Source organism: Hoplias malabaricus, chromosome 8, assembly GCF_029633855.1.
Source record: "Hoplias malabaricus isolate fHopMal1 chromosome 8, fHopMal1.hap1, whole genome shotgun sequence".
NCBI lineage: Eukaryota > Metazoa > Chordata > Actinopteri > Characiformes > Erythrinidae > Hoplias > Hoplias malabaricus.
Window position 1 is genome coordinate 8032379 of NC_089807.1, and position 16836 is coordinate 8049214.

The 16836-nt window shown below is 44.7% G+C and overlaps 2 protein-coding genes across 3 annotated transcripts in view; one reads left to right on the top strand and one right to left on the bottom strand.

Annotated features, from left to right (window-relative positions):
* Positions 1–16836, top strand: part of cdh23 (cadherin-related 23) — a 422443-nt gene that overhangs the window by 300581 nt on the left and 105026 nt on the right. For both annotated transcript variants that reach the window (XM_066679568.1, XM_066679567.1), the window contains exons 23-27: positions 285–430; positions 1460–1679; positions 2979–3131; positions 4533–4646; positions 5789–5937. In XM_066679568.1, coding sequence (XP_066535665.1) covers positions 285–430; positions 1460–1679; positions 2979–3131; positions 4533–4646; positions 5789–5937 — 782 coding nt within the window. The remainder of the gene's footprint in view (positions 1–284; positions 431–1459; positions 1680–2978; positions 3132–4532; positions 4647–5788; positions 5938–16836) is intronic.
* Positions 8497–15860, bottom strand: LOC136705016 (uncharacterized protein C10orf105-like). The gene is made up of 2 exons (XM_066678229.1): positions 15784–15860; positions 8497–9568 (listed from the first exon to the last, which is right to left on the bottom strand). The coding sequence occupies exon 2, from the start codon at positions 9559–9561 to the stop codon at positions 9073–9075; it is 489 nt and encodes a 162-aa protein (XP_066534326.1). The 5' UTR covers positions 9562–9568; positions 15784–15860; the 3' UTR covers positions 8497–9072.

The window sequence follows — 16836 nt, forward strand, 5'->3', positions numbered from 1 at the left end:
GACCAGTACACGATGACAGGCCACGCCACTGCAGCTTTAAAATCTCCTGTCTCTGTGTGTGTTGCGTGTGTCTCCAGCTGTCCCCTTGTTTTGTCGTCCCTCTTGCCCACTTTGTCTCGGCGTCCTGGTCGGTGAACGCGGTGACAGCACTCAGAGCCTTAGAGGACGTCTTTCTCCATGGTTAACCATTCCTTCCTCTTGAGAGGATCTAATGACTAAAGTAAAGTCACTGAAGTTTGTCTTCGAGTCCCAGTCTGTGCTCATGCCTCTGCTGCCCTCTTCAGGTGGAAACCCGCCGCTGCGCTCCTCGGCCAGCACCACTGTGTTCGTCAACCTGCTGGACCTCAATGACAACGACCCGGCCTTCCTCAACCTGCCCTTCGTCGCTGAGGTCCCCGAGGGGCTTCCCATTGGATCGTCAGTCTTCAGGGTGGGTCTGAATCTCATAATCCTGAGTGGCTTTGGAGAGAGAGAGATGGATCTGTTTAAGGAAAGAGAATTAAAGTTGTCTGCAGTAGACGCTGTATATTACTCAGTTTAACAACATCTGTGTAATAGCTTCAGACTTCAGTGTGACAGACAGATGTTAAATAATATTACACTTTAATGTTTAGATACTGGGCCAAAGTAATGTGTGTGTGTGTGTGTGAGAGAGAGAGAGAGAGAGAAAGAGAGGGAGAAAGAGAGAATGACTGGGTGAGTGTGTGTGTGTTTATGAGAGAGAATGACTGGGTGAGTGTGTGTGTATGAGAGAGAATGTCTGGGTGAGTGTGTGTGTATGAGAGAGAATGACTGGGTGAGTGTGTGTGTGTATGAGAGAGAATGACTAGGTGAGTGTGTGTGTGTTTATGAGAGAGAATGACTGGGTGAGTGTGTGTGTATGAGAGAGAATGTCTGGGTGAGTGTGTGTGTGTGTGTGTGTATGAGAGAGAATGACTGGGTAAGTGTGTGTGTGTGTATGAGAGAGAATGACTGGGTGAGTGTGTGTGTGTGTGTATGAGAGAGAATGACTGGGTGAGTGTGTGTGTGTTTATGAGAGAGAATGACTGGGTGAGTGTGTGTGTGTGTGTGTATGAGAGAGAATGACTGGGTGAGTGTGTGTGTGTATGAGAGAGAATGACTAGGTGAGTGTGTGTGTGAGTGACTGGGTGAGTGTGTGAAATGATCAACAAGTGTGTGTGTGTGTGTGTGTGTATGAGAGAGAATGACTTGGAGGGTGTGTGTGTGAGTGACTGCGGGAGTGTGTGAGTGTATTCCATTAGATTCTGAGTAGTCTCTGGACACACTGGATGAAGTGATTATAGACGATGAACAAATGAGTGAATGAATGAATTACTTGTCACTGTTAATGTATTGTATAACTGTACCCTAACACTGATTTGTATTGCGCTGCCTGGAGCTGCACTGTGCTGTTTGCCCCCTCCCCTCCTCACACCCGCTCGCCCCTGTGTCCTGTCAGATTCAGGTGCAGGACCCTGACGAGGGGGAGAATGGAGCGGTCACTCTGGGGCTGCAGGTGGGGATGCCCCGGCTGGACTTCCGCCTCAACACCACTTCCGGGGTTCTGTTCTCCACTGCCGTGCTGGACCGAGAGCGGATCGGACAGTACTTGCTCCGACTGGTGGCCTTCGATGCTGGACAGTTCCCTCGCACCTCCACCAGCACCCTCACCATCACAGGTACCCCCCCCCCCCCCCCCCCCCTCCGTCACATTGGGTTCTGTAAGGTTCTCTGTAGAACAGTTTTACGTATTAATTGTATGTAGTTGTTTCCCGTTACACGTTTCCTTGCTCAAGGGCCCTTCAGCTGTGGATGTTGAGGGAGGAGACAGCACTGTTCCTTCACTCTGCTTGATCTCACGTGTCCCGGGGATCGAACCCCCAGTCCTTCTGTTTCCAAACACTCTTCTCTGACCTGCAGACCCCCGCTGGCCCCCAGCAACCGATATAACACAGAAATATGTGTTTATTAAAATCAGTGCATTCTTTCTGAGGTGCTGTGTTCAGAACCCCGTGTACAGGCCGTGTGTTACGACTGGACGAGAAAGAGTTACTGGTTCTCTGTGGTAATTCTGAAAGTAAAATGGAGGAGGCTCATGGATGAAGATCTCACTTTAAGGGGGTTTACGATTAAACTGCTGCTCTCTCGGTGGGTGTTCTTTTTCTGGACCATGTTCTACAATCAATGTGTATAACTCTCTCTCTCTCTCTCTCTCTCTTTCTCTCTCTCTCTCTCTCTCTCTCTCTCTGTCTCTCTCTCTCTCTCTCTTTCTCTCTCTCTCTGTCTCTCTTTCTCTCTCTCTCTCTCTCTCTCTCCATCTCTCTTTCTTTCTCTCTCTCTCTATCACTCTCTCCCCATCTCTTTCTCTCTCTCTCTCTCTCTATCTCTCTTTCTTTCTCTCTCTCTCTCTATCACTCTCACCCCATCTCTCTTTCTTTCTTTCTTTCTCTCTTTATCTATCTCTCTGTCTCTTTCTCTCTCTCTCTTCCTCTCATTCTGTGTCTCTCTCGCCATCTCTGTCTCTCGCTCGCTTTCTCTCTGTTTCTCTTTCCTTCTTTATCTATCTCTCTCTCGCTCTCTCTTTCTATCTCTCTTTCTCTCTCTCTCTCTCTCTCTCTCGCCATCTCTCTTTCTTTCTCTCTCTATCTATCACTCTCTCCCCATCTCTTTCTTTCTTTCTTTCTATCTCTCTCTCTCTCACTCTCTGTATCTCTCGCTCCATCTCTCTCTGTCTGTCTCTCTCTCTCTCTGTACCTCTCTTTATCTCTCTCTCTTCCTCTCATTCTGTGTCTCTCTCGCCATCTCTGTCTCTCGCTTTCTTTCTCTATCTATCTCTCTCTCGCTCTCTCTTTCTCTCTCTCTATCTCTCTCTCCATCTCTCTATCTCTCTCTCTCCATCTCTCTCTCTATATCTCTCTCTCCATCTCTCTTTCTCTCTCTCTCTCTCTCTCTCTCTCTCTCACTCTCTCTCTCTGCAGTGCTGGATGTGAACGATGAGACCCCCACGTTTTTCCCGCGTGTGTATAACGTCTCGGTGCAGGAGAGTGTCCCCCGTGATTTTGTGGTGGTCAGACTGAACTGTTCTGATAATGACGCCGGACTCAACGCTGAGCTCAGCTACTTCATCACAGGTCTGAACACTGACTACGGGCTTAGAGTTCAGCACATACCTCTCTGCAGCACTGTGTGTGCACCCACCTGTTAAATATAGCACAGTGTGTGTGTGTGTTTCTACCACAATTAACTGTAGCTCCTCAGTAGGAGAGACATTTTACAGAAATGACCTGGTGTCCAGATACATCTGTCTGTTTCAGAAAGAACCCCATCCTCCTGGACCAAGTGAACTGTGATAGATTCTGATTCATTTACGTGATATTTATCTGTTTTAATGCCAAGACATTTCTGAAGTACACTTTATGACCGGTGGCAGGACCTCCTTCTCATTCAACACATGAACGTCTGAAACGACAGGAAATACAGAGGTTCACATTCAGCTGCTCTAGTTTTTACAGCAGCTGCGTGAGCACAACTGAACATCTGTGTCAAAAATAGATGAACTTCAAAGAATCGAGATTCACTGAATTATGTAGAACTATGAACATTACGTGTCTACAAACCTGCGCCAACATGATAAGATAATCCTGTATTAGTGCCACTGTGGGGACATTCAATGTGTGACAGCAGCAGAGAGGAACTCTAAACATTGATTCATTCATTCATTCAGTCTGTGTTCATTGTCTTCATTGTGAACCCGTATCTGTTTCAGGGTCGCGGTGGTTCCGGAGCCCACCCTGAATCACTGGGTGCGATACTGTAAACACAAACAATGGAATATAAAAATATAATGAAAAATAAATAGATTTATATAAAATAAAACTCTGAAGAATATTTACAGCTAAATGAATATAGACTGGCGCCCCCTGCAGGGTGTGTTCCCACCATGACCCTGAACTGGATAAGGGTTACAGACAATGAATGAATGATAGTTGTATTAAATATCACACAGCGTTTACATTCTGTATTCCTAGTGTAGCGTGTGATGTAAGGGTTCTACTGGGAGCAGTGATGGTGGTAAAGTCTAATGTTAGGTGTGTGTACATATTCAAACATAGCCCCGCTCTTTTCTGATTTTATTTTTAAAAGAAAAACTAAGCGCAGAGGCTCTTCTTTCCTCACGGAGCTCGTAACTCTCCATAACATTTCACACGACTTCATTTATAGGTTATTTTCTGTTGAATACAATGGCAACTCTTTATGTGAATATTTGCAAAGCTAAGATCCATTGTACTGGTGTTGAGCTCTGTTTATTTTGTCTGTGATGTGGAGGGCTCTGTAGTTTACAGCTGTTTACTGTGAATTTAACGGCAGTCTGTTTTTGTTGGATGTTGCCGTGTGTTTATAAAAGTCATGATGAACTACAGTCTGTGTGTCACTGTGATTTTACCACAGTTCAGCTCATCAACGTTAACCTGTGACACCTCTACCTTTGTCTCTGTCTCTGTGTGTGGTTGTGTGTGTGTGTGCACATGCAGGTGGGAACCAGGATGGCAAGTTCAGTGTGGGTTTCAGGGACGGTGTCGTGCGCACTGTAGTCGACCTGGACAGGGAAACGCAAGCCTCGTACACACTTGTGATCGAGGCCATCGGTGAGCGCTGTGTGTGTGTTTGTGTGTGTGTGTGTGTGTTTGGACTGGGGCCAGCTGCTGTGAGTGTGTGTAACCTCCTTTAAAGTGCAGGAGCTCACTTATTAAACTCAGGTCTTGTGTGCACGCCTGCAGCGAGCGAGAGCACTGTGCAACACCTCCATTTCCTGTCAGAGAAAGCTGCAGGCAAGAGCACAGCTCTGAGGTTTCCTGTTTGTAGTGAAACTGTGGAGGTAAATCAACAGCGGTATGTAGCATCTCAGCCTCAGATGTGTACAGTTTGTCTTTTAACACCAGCTGTGTGATATGCACCTTTAGTTTTGTCTGAAAATCATGCAAATTCATGCAGGGAAAGCCGTTTTTCTCCTGTTTAATGGTCAAAATTGTGAGCTGTTCAAATAAATGACACGTATACGGACTGTGCTATTCTTACAGGAATCAACATGGTTTATAGCCCACAACTTCTCATGTTTTGGACACTGTAAAAGGACTAATGGCATCAGATCAGACTTTGGGAAATTATTTATAGTGTTATTATTAATACACAGCTTTCTGTACCTGTTTTTAAAGCAACTCTGAATTGGTCTGCACTAGTGAAGCATCTGTACTACGCTAAACTGCACTGTAGTCTGGAGTCCATATTTCGCTCCACATACTTTATTAGCCCCCCATCACCCTGTCCCTCAGCGCTCAGGACCCCCACAGAGCAGGTGTGATGTGGTGGTGGATCATTCTCAGCGCTGCAGTGACACTGACGTGGTGGTGGTGTGTTAGTGTGTGTTGTGCTGGTGTAGAGTGGATCAGACACAGCAGTGCTGCTGGAGTTTTTAAACCCCTCAGTGTCTGGACCGAGAACAGTCCACCGACCAAAAACATCCAGCCGACGGCGTCCTGTGGGCAGTGTCACTCTGAAGGAGTAGATGGTTGTAAATCAAGGTCTATACTGTACAACGCTGTGTGTCCGTTGTGGTTTTTTGCTGTATTTATAGTTGTATTTCTGTGTACTCTACAAACTTCAGGACTAACTTTAGCTCCGCCTGTGTGCTACACTTAAATACTGTTGTATCCAGGCCTTGATCACAGACCAATGTAGATCAAAGCTCTTTAATCATTGTTCACTCATTCACACACCCCTTTCTCCACAGATAATGGTCCAGCTGGGGACAGGAAGACTGGCACGGCTACTGTTTACGTGACAGTGCTGGACGTCAATGACAACAGGCCCATCTTCCTCCAGAACAGCTATGAGACCACTGTCCTGGAGAGTGTACCCAGAGGAACCAGCATACTGCAGGTACACACACACACACACACAAACCACACATGAGCAAAAACAAACGAACACATGACTCAAGAAACCTTTTGTGGTTAAAAAAAAAGGTCAAGCAGATACAGTGGGGTCTGGTGCTGCGCTTCAGCCCCTCGTTACAGAGCACTATCCGAACAAATCTCTATTTACAGACTTTTAAAAACACTACAAATATAATCACATCACCCTCATAAACCCTCAGATTTCAGACCGAAACCTAATCCCAGTCAGTCACCAGGCCTTACACACACACACACACTCACACACACAGGGACACACACACACTCTTTCTCTCTCACACACACACACACACACACTCACACACACAGGGACACACACACACACACACACTCTCTCTCTCTCTCTCACACACACACACACACACACACGGGGACACACACACACACACACACTCACACACACAGGGACACACACTTACACACACAGGGACACACACACGCACACACACACACACTTACACACACAGGGACACACGCACACACACACACACTTACACACACAGGGACACACACACACACTCACGCACACACTCACGGGGACACACACACTCACACACACACACAGGGACTCACACACACACGGGGACACACACACTCACACACACACACACACAGGGACACGTATGAATTTAATGTATTTAAAAATGCTCAAACAATATGATTTCAGACCACACTTACAGTCGATCATTAAAAAGAATTAAATTCATCTGACTTCTGTGAACAGTGTGATGTAACTTTGCTGAAACCGAACACTCGCGGACGTCATGCACATGTCACTCGCCGTGTCGGACACAGACAAACACACCATGCCATAAATCATACGAGTGGTCAACAGGCGAAACAAAACTGTGCTTTCAGCTGCACACAGCCCTTGTGAAATCCGTCTCTGAGAAGTCTGCTGTGGCCTGAAAGAGCAAGGAACTGGCTGAATGTGTGTGATAGATGATAGTGATTTCACAAACACAAAAAAACACACGTGATTTCATAATCTTAACTGTGAGCCCCAGTGATCAGCAACATACTTCTAGACACTCTTCAGTCTCCTCATTCTAATCACTCAAACACTCAAAGGCTTACAGCGGTCCAGGCTGGACATCCTCGTCATGTTGATGCTCACTGGCGCGTCTTCTTCTGGTGCGGTGGTCCTACGTTAGCCCTAGTGTCTGTGTGGCTCAGTGGAGGGACAGTGCTGACCTCAGTGGTAGGTCAAGCTGGTTCTAGCACTGTCCAGTTGGTGATGGCTAAAGTCTAGACAAAGATCCGGTTTCAATGCAGCTTTAGTGTGGGAGTGTTCCTCATTTGTGGTCACTGTATCTTTGTCCTTGTATCAGCAGCGGCGATGTAGCTTCTCCTCAGTGTGTGTCTTTAATTTTAGGTTTATATCTATTTAAAGCATTTGTGTGTAATATATAACTGTATATTAAAAGGTAGGGTCGCAGTCACACAGCTCCAGGGGCCTGGAGGTTGTGGGTTCGATTTCCCCTCCGGGTGACTGTCTGTGAGGAGTTGGTGTGTTCTCCCTGTGTCCGCGTGGGTTTCCTCCGGGTGACTGTCTGTGAGGAGTTGGTGTGTTCTCCCTGTGTCCGCGTGGGTTTCCTCCGGGTGACTGTCTGTGAGGAGTGTGGTGTGTTCTCCCTGTGTCTGTGTGGGTTTCCTCCGGGTGACTGTCTGTGAGGAGTTGGTGTGTTCTCCCTGTGTCTGCGTGGGTTTCCTCCGGGTGCTCCGGTTTCCTCCCACAGTCCAAAAACACACGTTGCAGGTGGATTGGCGACTCGAAAGTGTCCGTAGGTGTGAGTGAATGTGTGTGTGTCTGTGTTGCCCTGTGAAGGACTGGCGCCCCCTCCAGGGTGTATTCCCGCCTTGCGCCCAATGATTCCAGGTAGGCTCTGGACCCACCGTGACCCTGAATTGGATAAGGGTTACAGACAATGGGAAAATAGAAAAGATTTGGGTTTTTTTTTAACCCTGGGGGCCCCCACTGAGTGAAATAAAAGGGGATGGGTGGTGGTTTCCTCCCCTCCTCCAAAACCTACATAGTGCAGTTCTTCAGTGCTGAGCCCAGAGTAGCAACAACAAAAGCCCTTTACTCTCTCTGTTACAGGTCAGTGAAGCTTCACCATGATTTCAAAGCTGTCCTTTTAAGGCAAAAATGTTACGCATTGTTCCTTTAAACCAACACTGGAGTATTTTTGGATGCAGTATTGATGCACGTGCCTGTGCAGAGCTTTTTCCTGATGGAACCTCCTCGATGCAGTGGAATACACTGCAGTGAAGTTGTTGAATAAATCACAATTGTAATTTTGTAATTAATACCAGAAGTCCATAAAATAACAAAAGCGTGGGGGAATGTTTGAACTGAGTTACATTATCCCTAAATCCACTTTAAAATGTATTTGGACTCCTACGAACCAACCAAATGGAGATAGGTTGGGCTTTAAATATATATTACACCACACATCAAGTTTGGAATCACATTTCATATTAATAATCAAGATTTTATTTGAAAATATCAGTTACAGTGTAGACTGAAATATCTTAAGCCGGACTACAGTATTTTAACATCACATTTTTAAAATGGAATACAGCATTTTGATGAGGATGATTATACGGGCAGCAGGTAGTGTCTCCGTCACAGCTCCAGGGACCAGGAGGGTGTGGGTTAGAGTCAAACTGGTGGGTGGATTGGAGACGCAAAAGTGTCCATAGGTGTGAGTGAATGTGCGAGTGTTGCCCTGTGAAGGACTTGTAACCTCCAGGGTGTGTTCCCGCCTTGCGTCCGATGATTCCAGGTAGGCTCCGGACCCACCATGATTCTGAACTGGATAAGCGCTTACAGATAATGAAAGGATGAATGATTATACAGTGTTTACTGAGGATCTACAGCTCTGTTCATTATTCTGGAAATATTTGGGTTTTCATAATCCTTCAAAGCTTCATTTTCTGCTGTAGAGGGGGATATCTGCAGTAACAACACTTCCTATAGCTTCAGTATAAACTTCACATCACTGCTGGAGGTGAGGTCTTGTATAGAAGATGTCATGGCTGTGACATCATAGAGTGTGTGTGCCGTGTCACATATTCGTAGTGTGTGTGTGTGTGTCTATATCTCAGTAGCGTACTGTAGCAAGCAAGGCAGGGTCAGCTGAACCTGCGGGTCCCTCCTGTCCTGCTCCAGCTGTAAGGACAGCTTGGACAGTGATCTGCTCTGGGCCGAAGGTTGTGGAGGTCTCCTAAAGGACGGAGCTGAAGAGTAAGACCTCCGGACAGAGCCCAGCCTCTTCCACAGCTTCAGCTGAGGCTCACTGGGTAAAGACTGACCACAGTAGAGGTCACCTCCCAGCCCACAGCCTCCGTCCTCCAACTCCTCTGACCTCCTTGAAGAGCAGCACACAGCCAGGAGGCTGAGGCACCCTCCGAACAGCAGGAAGAGGGCGAGGGTGACGATGATGGTCAGAAGTGGTTGATGAAGCCTGAGCACAGGGAAGGCCGGGGACAGAGGGGTGGAGAGGGTGGATGAAGTGAGAGAGATGTTATCGAAGGACGAATATGAGGAGGTGTAGTTGAGAGTGATGTTTTGAAGGTTGTCCATTCTGGATCTGAGGAGAAAAAAAAGACAGTGATTAGAATCCATGATCCTGTTTTCACTCTTCCTTTACAAAGATCTGAGTTCTGATTGGTTGCTTTGTGTTGTGCATTGTTTAGAAAAGCAGCGTTGGCTGAGATATTTGGGTCAAGGTTAAAAAAAAGGGGTTGGGATTGGGGTCCCATCGATCTCCTTCCTCTACCACAGTCACAGCCTCATAGACTCAGAGGAGCTTATGAATCTCCGAACTTTGGAAGGTGGGAACCTCTGGCAAGTGCGGTCTCCGACTCAGAGGGACAGGCTGAGGGAAAGCCTTGCACGGTGTAGAACTAAAACATAACCTCTCGAGAGAGAACCATCAACTCCCCAGAGGCAGTATTTGAACCATGTTTCAAAGCTGGAAGAGCACTGTTTCCCAAAGTCATGCAAACTCAATTCTTATCCACCTTCTGAGAAGCTGATGATGCTTTTTGCATTCCCGGGGTGGGAGGGATTTTATAAAATTCCGCTTCCTGCTCCCCACTCTGTTTGTGCACTGAAATATCCATTTTCTGGATATTTTGGGATCTTTGGGCCATTTGTGCACAGATGTCCCACTGTACATTGAATGATTGCAGCCACAAACAACACACCTTTTCCTCATTCTGCATTAAATTAAGTGCAGCTTCTAGAGTTGTTGTCCACCATCTACGTCACAGGCAAGACGCCTATTAGAGTTTCCGAACACCGCTGGGGGGGGGGGGGACCAACGGTCTTTTAAACCTTATTCCTTCAATTAGTAAGAAATAACATGTTTTCTGACTCTCAATAAACCCAAGTTAGGAACTCAAACTCCACTGTATTTATTTGTTTGACACTTTCATAGAGCTGCTGCTTAGCCTTTAATGTCCTTTCTGATATCCAGGAGCAGCACAACATTTAAGAATCTTCCCCCCCACGCGTTCAACTCGATCCGCTGTGCTAAAGAATGTCTGCACTTAACGACACTCCGCATCACTTCTGCATGAATGTGGGGACTTCACAACTGTAGGCTACATACACATTTTACTTTTGTGACATCAGAACCATGATTCATTCAAGTCAGGTTTGTAGGCAGCGTGGCTCCTAGTGTAGCGTCTGAGACAAAAGGGTGGGCAGTTCTGGAACTGAAGCATTGTTCTTGCAGAGAGTCACTTCTAGACACTCTTCAGTCACAGACTGTTTGTCTCAGCAAAAAGCATGTTTGTTTTTCCATGATATGGTTCTTTATTTAGAGCGAAAACATAGATCTGGAATACAATGACATTTGACCTCTGTGTTATTCCATCACTGGCATTGAACTAGGAACATACACTCTCTCATACACACACACACAATTCATGATTTTAAATAGTGTGTGCTGTGGATTTAACAAATTCATACAAATCAAGGAGAATCTGTTCTTTAAACTCACTCTCACTCACTGCTTTATAGAGAAACATCTTATATTTCTGATGTGTTTTATATTATTATTAGTCTGTGTTTACTGTGATGATATATAACTTTATACCAGCCCCACACTCACTGAGGAGGCTTTAGTTCTGACTTCTGCTCAGTACTGTATATATTATATATGTATATTAGTGAAGACATGCATTAGGATTAGTGTAGGGTCAGGGTTAGATTAGTAGTGTTTATGGATGGGGGAAGGTAGGAGGGTAATAGTTATGTTTAGAGTAAGTCTCAGCACAAAGGAATGGAAGTCTATGTAATGTCCCATGAAATCACAGAGAAAAGATTGTGTGTGTTTGTGTGTGTGTGTGTGTGTGTGTGTTTTAAGCAGGTTAACAGGATGTGGTAAACAGATGCAGATGTGAGTGTTTCTGTAAACACAGGTAGAACGTTGAGAAAGGGATGGTTCAGATTAATATTTTATTTCCATCTATCACAAAATATAAAGCGTCACAGGACGAGGAGTGTGTGTGTGTGGGTGTGTGTAGGCGGATTGGAAGATTAGAAGGTAATTGTGGGTGTGTAATTAGGGACTAACTTTCTCTAATTTCCACTCGTGTGTTGTCTGAGCTGAGCTGTCCCGTCGCCGGTGGATGTTCTTGGGCGGTGTACCTCAGCTCAGCTTCGACACTGAGAATGTTTTTATGTCACTTTTTTATGGAAAAGAGGCTTCCTCCATTAAAATATCAATCAGTTGTTGTCAAATGGTTCCTAAAAAAATGGGGTGGTGACAAATTTGATCCGGCTTTTTTAACTGAACTTTTGATGACATGATTCTGAGCTCCTGTTATATACACAGTACACACTCCAAGAACAGAAACCGGTCTGAATTTCACAACTTCTGTCATAAAGAACCTTTCAATTCAGGATTTCGTTTACAAAGTCATCCACTGCAAAGTTCTTGAGGGAATCAACAGTGACATTTCGCCAGAACACTCACTCACTCACTCAGGTTTAGCAGGCTACAAATTCACCACAAGAGGGTGCCTTTTAGCATTGAACAAGGTTTTGATAGTTCATTAGAGTAGTGCTTCGAGTTTTTCGTTGATTTACAGGTTCAGGTGGTGCTTTCTTAAAGATTTTAAGGAACAAAAAAAATAATTCTAGACTTTAGAGAATGTTTCCCACCAGGTGCTAGCTCTCTGGTACTCACACACACCGCTCCACCTTAAAAGATACAGTCGCTTCTTACTCACACACACCGCTCCACCTTAAAAGATACAGTCGCTTCTTACTCACACACACACCGCTCCACATTAAAAGATACAGTCGCTTCTTACTCACACACACCGCTCCACCTTAAAATATACAGTCGCTTCTTACTCACACACACAGCTCCACCTTAAAAGATAGTCGCTTCTTTCTCACACACACAGCTCCACCTTAAAAGTTAGTCGCTTCTTACTCACACACACCGCTCCACATTAAAAGATACAGTCGCTTCTTACTCACACACACCGCTCTGCCTTAAAAGATAGTCGCTTCTTACTCACACACACCCCTCCACATTAAAAGATAGTCGCTTCTTACTCACACACACCGCTCCACCTTAAAAGATACAGTCGCTTCTTACTCACACACACTGCTCCACCTTAAAAGATACAGTCGCTTCTTACTCACACACACCGCTCCACCTTAAAAGATAGTCGCTTCTTACTCAAACACACTGCTCCACCTTAAAAGATACAGTCGCTTCTTACTCACTCACACCGCTCCACCTTAAAAGATACAGTCGCTTCTTACTCACACACACTGCTCCACCTTAAAAGATACAGTCGCTTCTTACTCACACACACTGCTCCACCTTAAAAGATACAGTCGCTTCTTACTCACTCACACCGCTCCACCTTAAAAGATACAGTCGCTTCTTACTCACACACACTGCTCCACCTTAAAAGATACAGTCGCTTCTTACTCACACACACCCCTCTACCTTAAAAGATACAGTCGCTTCTTACTCACACACACTGCTCCACCTTAAAAGATAGTCGCTTCTTACTCACACACACCGCTCCACCTTAAAAGATACAGTCGCTTCTTACTCACACACACCGCTCCACATTAAAAGATACAGTCACTTCTTACTCACACACACTGCTCCACCTTAAAAGATAGTCGCTTCTTACTCACACACACCGCTCCACCTTAAAAGATACAGTCGCTTCTTACTCACACACACCGCTCCACATTAAAAAGGTACAGTCGCTTCTTACACACACCGCTCCACCTTAAAAGGTACAGTCGCTTCTTACACACACCGCTCCACATTAAAAGATACAGTCGCTTCTTACTCACACACACCGCTCCACCTTAAAATATACAGTCGCTTCTTACTCACACACACCGCTCCACCTTAAAAGATACAGTTGCTTCTTACTCACACACACTGCTCCACCTTTAAAGATACAGTCGCTTCTTACTCACACACACCGCTCCACCTTAAAAGATACAGTCGCTTCTTACTCACACACACCGCTCCACCTTAAAAGATACAGTCGCTTCTTACTCACACACACCGCTCCACCTTAAAAGATACAGTCGCTTCTTACTCACACACACCGCTCCACCTTAAAAGATACAGTCGCTTCTTAATCAAATCTTTCCACCTTAAAAAGATACAGTGCTTGAATGAATGAATGAATAAACCTTTATTGTCATTGTACATTTTACTTATACAACAAAATTGGGTTACAGCCCCCCCTCTCATTGGTGCAATTAAGAGGAAAAAAGGAGTTAAAACAAGGAAGAATTAAAATAATATTATTTAAGGAAGTAGTAAACAGATTTAAGAGCCTAGCCTAAAAATGATTAACTATGAGTTATTCTATGTACACAAACAACTGCAGCATCGCTTATTGCACAATGTAACGTTTAGCAGCATCAGTTATTGCACTGAACCCGTTTAAACGAAACCAGAACTGTTCATATCTTAACTATTTGGTGTTTGTTTAGCAAAGATATGGCCCTGTTGTAAAAAAAAAACTTTGCCTCAAACGGTTTATCCTTCTGAATGAACACAAGCGTTGTATGGAGTTTGCTTTTCTGTGAGAACAGTGGTTCTCCAAAATCATCCATGGTGCCGTTAAGTACTCAGTAGGTTTAGTCTGTGATTGTATGCCTAGAGTCTGAAGTAATGACTGAGGATGTTGTTTTTCGCTGTCTATTGGCAGTGGAGGTTTTTGTTTATTTTTAAATGCTGATAGAGTGGAATTTAGTCGGGTCCTTTCTTGCTTTTATTGGGAGTTGCATCATTGATAGTTACGGGAATAATCTCCTCCCAGCATGCTTTGCTCTGGAGCTTTTGTGTAGGCTTGCATCTCATTGGCAAAAGCACTGAGACTCAGCAGAAGTCCCAAACCAACACACACACACACACACACACACACACACCCAAACTGCTGACATTTGAGCCAATTACATCCCTATTAAATAAATGCACAAACAAGCAAGCAAGCTTGACAAAGTATATTTTATAGCATTATACAAATTGTGTTTATTAAAATATCCCCCCTCCATATAAAACTGAGAGTACACACACACACATGGTACACCAATCACTGATTTCACCCTCTCTCTGCTCAGCAGCGTTCGTAAATGTCAGCGTGTTAAAGTCGGGACACTCAAAGCGTGGCTTAAACGTTTAGTGAAAACACATCGGGACGTGAAATTAATCCAGAGCCAGAAAAAGGCCGCAGAGGCAGAGTCAGTACAGAATCACCAGCCTGTACACACACACACACACACACACACACACACACACACACACATATATATATATATGCAAACAAAATATTGTCTTCATAGTTTGAGACATTACATAGACTTCCATTTAGACCTGACTCTCCTAACAATAACCTTCACACATCTTCACCTTAAACTGTCCCTTCCTTGTGAGTATGTAAATAGATATTGGTGATCACAATGTGATATATTCCTGGTACACACACACACACACACACCTCTACCCATGACGTCTGTAAACCAGAGAATAATCATTCTCATATAAAACCATGTGTAAACAGCAGCCACCATTTACACAGTGCACGGACCAATAGAAATCACCCAAAACGACTCAGAACAAAACTTTATAGTGTCACTGTAACTTTACGGGAGAAAGAGCTTATGTTTATTAACTTAACAGTGGAAGTCAATGTAAACAGATTTTATACCATGACATGAAATAGCGATTATATCTCGACACAATTGATTTTACAGAATTACAGCTGCTACACTTCACACTTTACACTTTACAGGACGAAGAGAACACACACTTAGTGATTGTTAATGAATAACTCTATATTTCAGGTCATTTTCTGATATATTTCTGGGGTCAGTTGTTGTTAAGAATCAGACACGAGGAAAAGGGCTGGGGCTTCGGGTCAAAACATAAACACAAATGCAAATGGAGACGAAAGGCTTTGTCCTGTCAGCCCTGACGTGGTTGAAGCGGTTGCAGACAAAAATATAGAACTCAATTTCAATGTCCCTTTATCACTTCTACAGATCAGCATCTGAGATCTCACTGCTCTCCACAGGCTTCACGCTTCAAAGGAAAGGCTCATCCTCCTTTTGTTTACACAGAGCCCTCGTGTCATGTGAAGGTTCTTTAAAGTCGAACACATCTCTACAGGCTTCAGTACCTCTTCCAAAACTGATTCCTTAAACAACCATAGCTTGAAAGGTTCTGTTAAGGAACCCTGAAGAACCCTTCCTTCCACCTCGATTTTTAAGAGTGCAGATGCTAAATATTCTACTTACATACAACTTTATCTTGAGCAACAGTGTGTTTTGCTGCTGTGTTCCCTCCTTTTCTGTCTTCCCTCCACACTCACGCTGGGACAGAGCGCTTGCATGGAGGAGAGAAAGAGAGAGTGAGGATCAAGACCCCGGAGGGTGCGTTAACTGACCCACAGCTTTAATAATCGCTTCAGGAGGGAGAGCGACGGTGCCGGTCAGTTACGTCCACCCTGTCAGGGCCGGGAGAGTGCTCAGTAGAGTTCAGCTACTTTGGACAGACAGTTATTTACGGTCACTTTACGGGAATAAAGCCCTTTTCCGAAGTTTCTGACCCCCGCGGGTCCTAGAATGGTATGGCCCACTCTGCATGCTCTATTCATCTATCTCCAAGTGACCCCCTACTCTTTCTTCTCTCTCTCTCCCCCTCTCTCCCTCCTCCTCTCTCGCCCACTTTCTTCTTCCCTCCTCAAAATCTCTTTATAAAACTAATGAGTCTCTAGAAGGGGTCCTCCTCAGCCTGCGCACGCGTGTGTGTGTGTGTGTGTGTGTGTGTGTGTGTGTCTCAGGCCACAGTTTTGAAGCCATGGTTGTCCTGACAACCCCCTCACTGTAGCAGCCAGTGAAAGAGAGCGTCAGAAAACTAATAAAAGGTTGATGTATTTGTTTTTAATCCTCAGTGTTTGTGTGTGCTCACTTTTCTCAGTTCGTTTATTGTTCTGTTTCTATCTGAGGTTTTTTTTGTTTTCTCACTCTTGGTGGTGTTTGTGTGCAGCCGCTACTTTCACTGTTAGAACTGTGAGTTTCTATCTGCAACAGGTTGTTTTCACATTTTCAGGACCAACACCTGAAGAAAAACAGAGATAAACAACAGTTTCAGGATTATATTTATTTATTTATGTATTTATTATGTTGTTAGTTAGTTTGTGTGTGTGTGTGTGTGTGTGTGTGTGTGTGTTGGTGGGGGTTGTCATTTGATTACAGCCTCTGGCCTTTACTTATGAGCTTCCATTTTGAGAATATAGTGATCAGTCATAACATTACAGCCACTTCCTTGTTTCTAACCATTTTATCAGC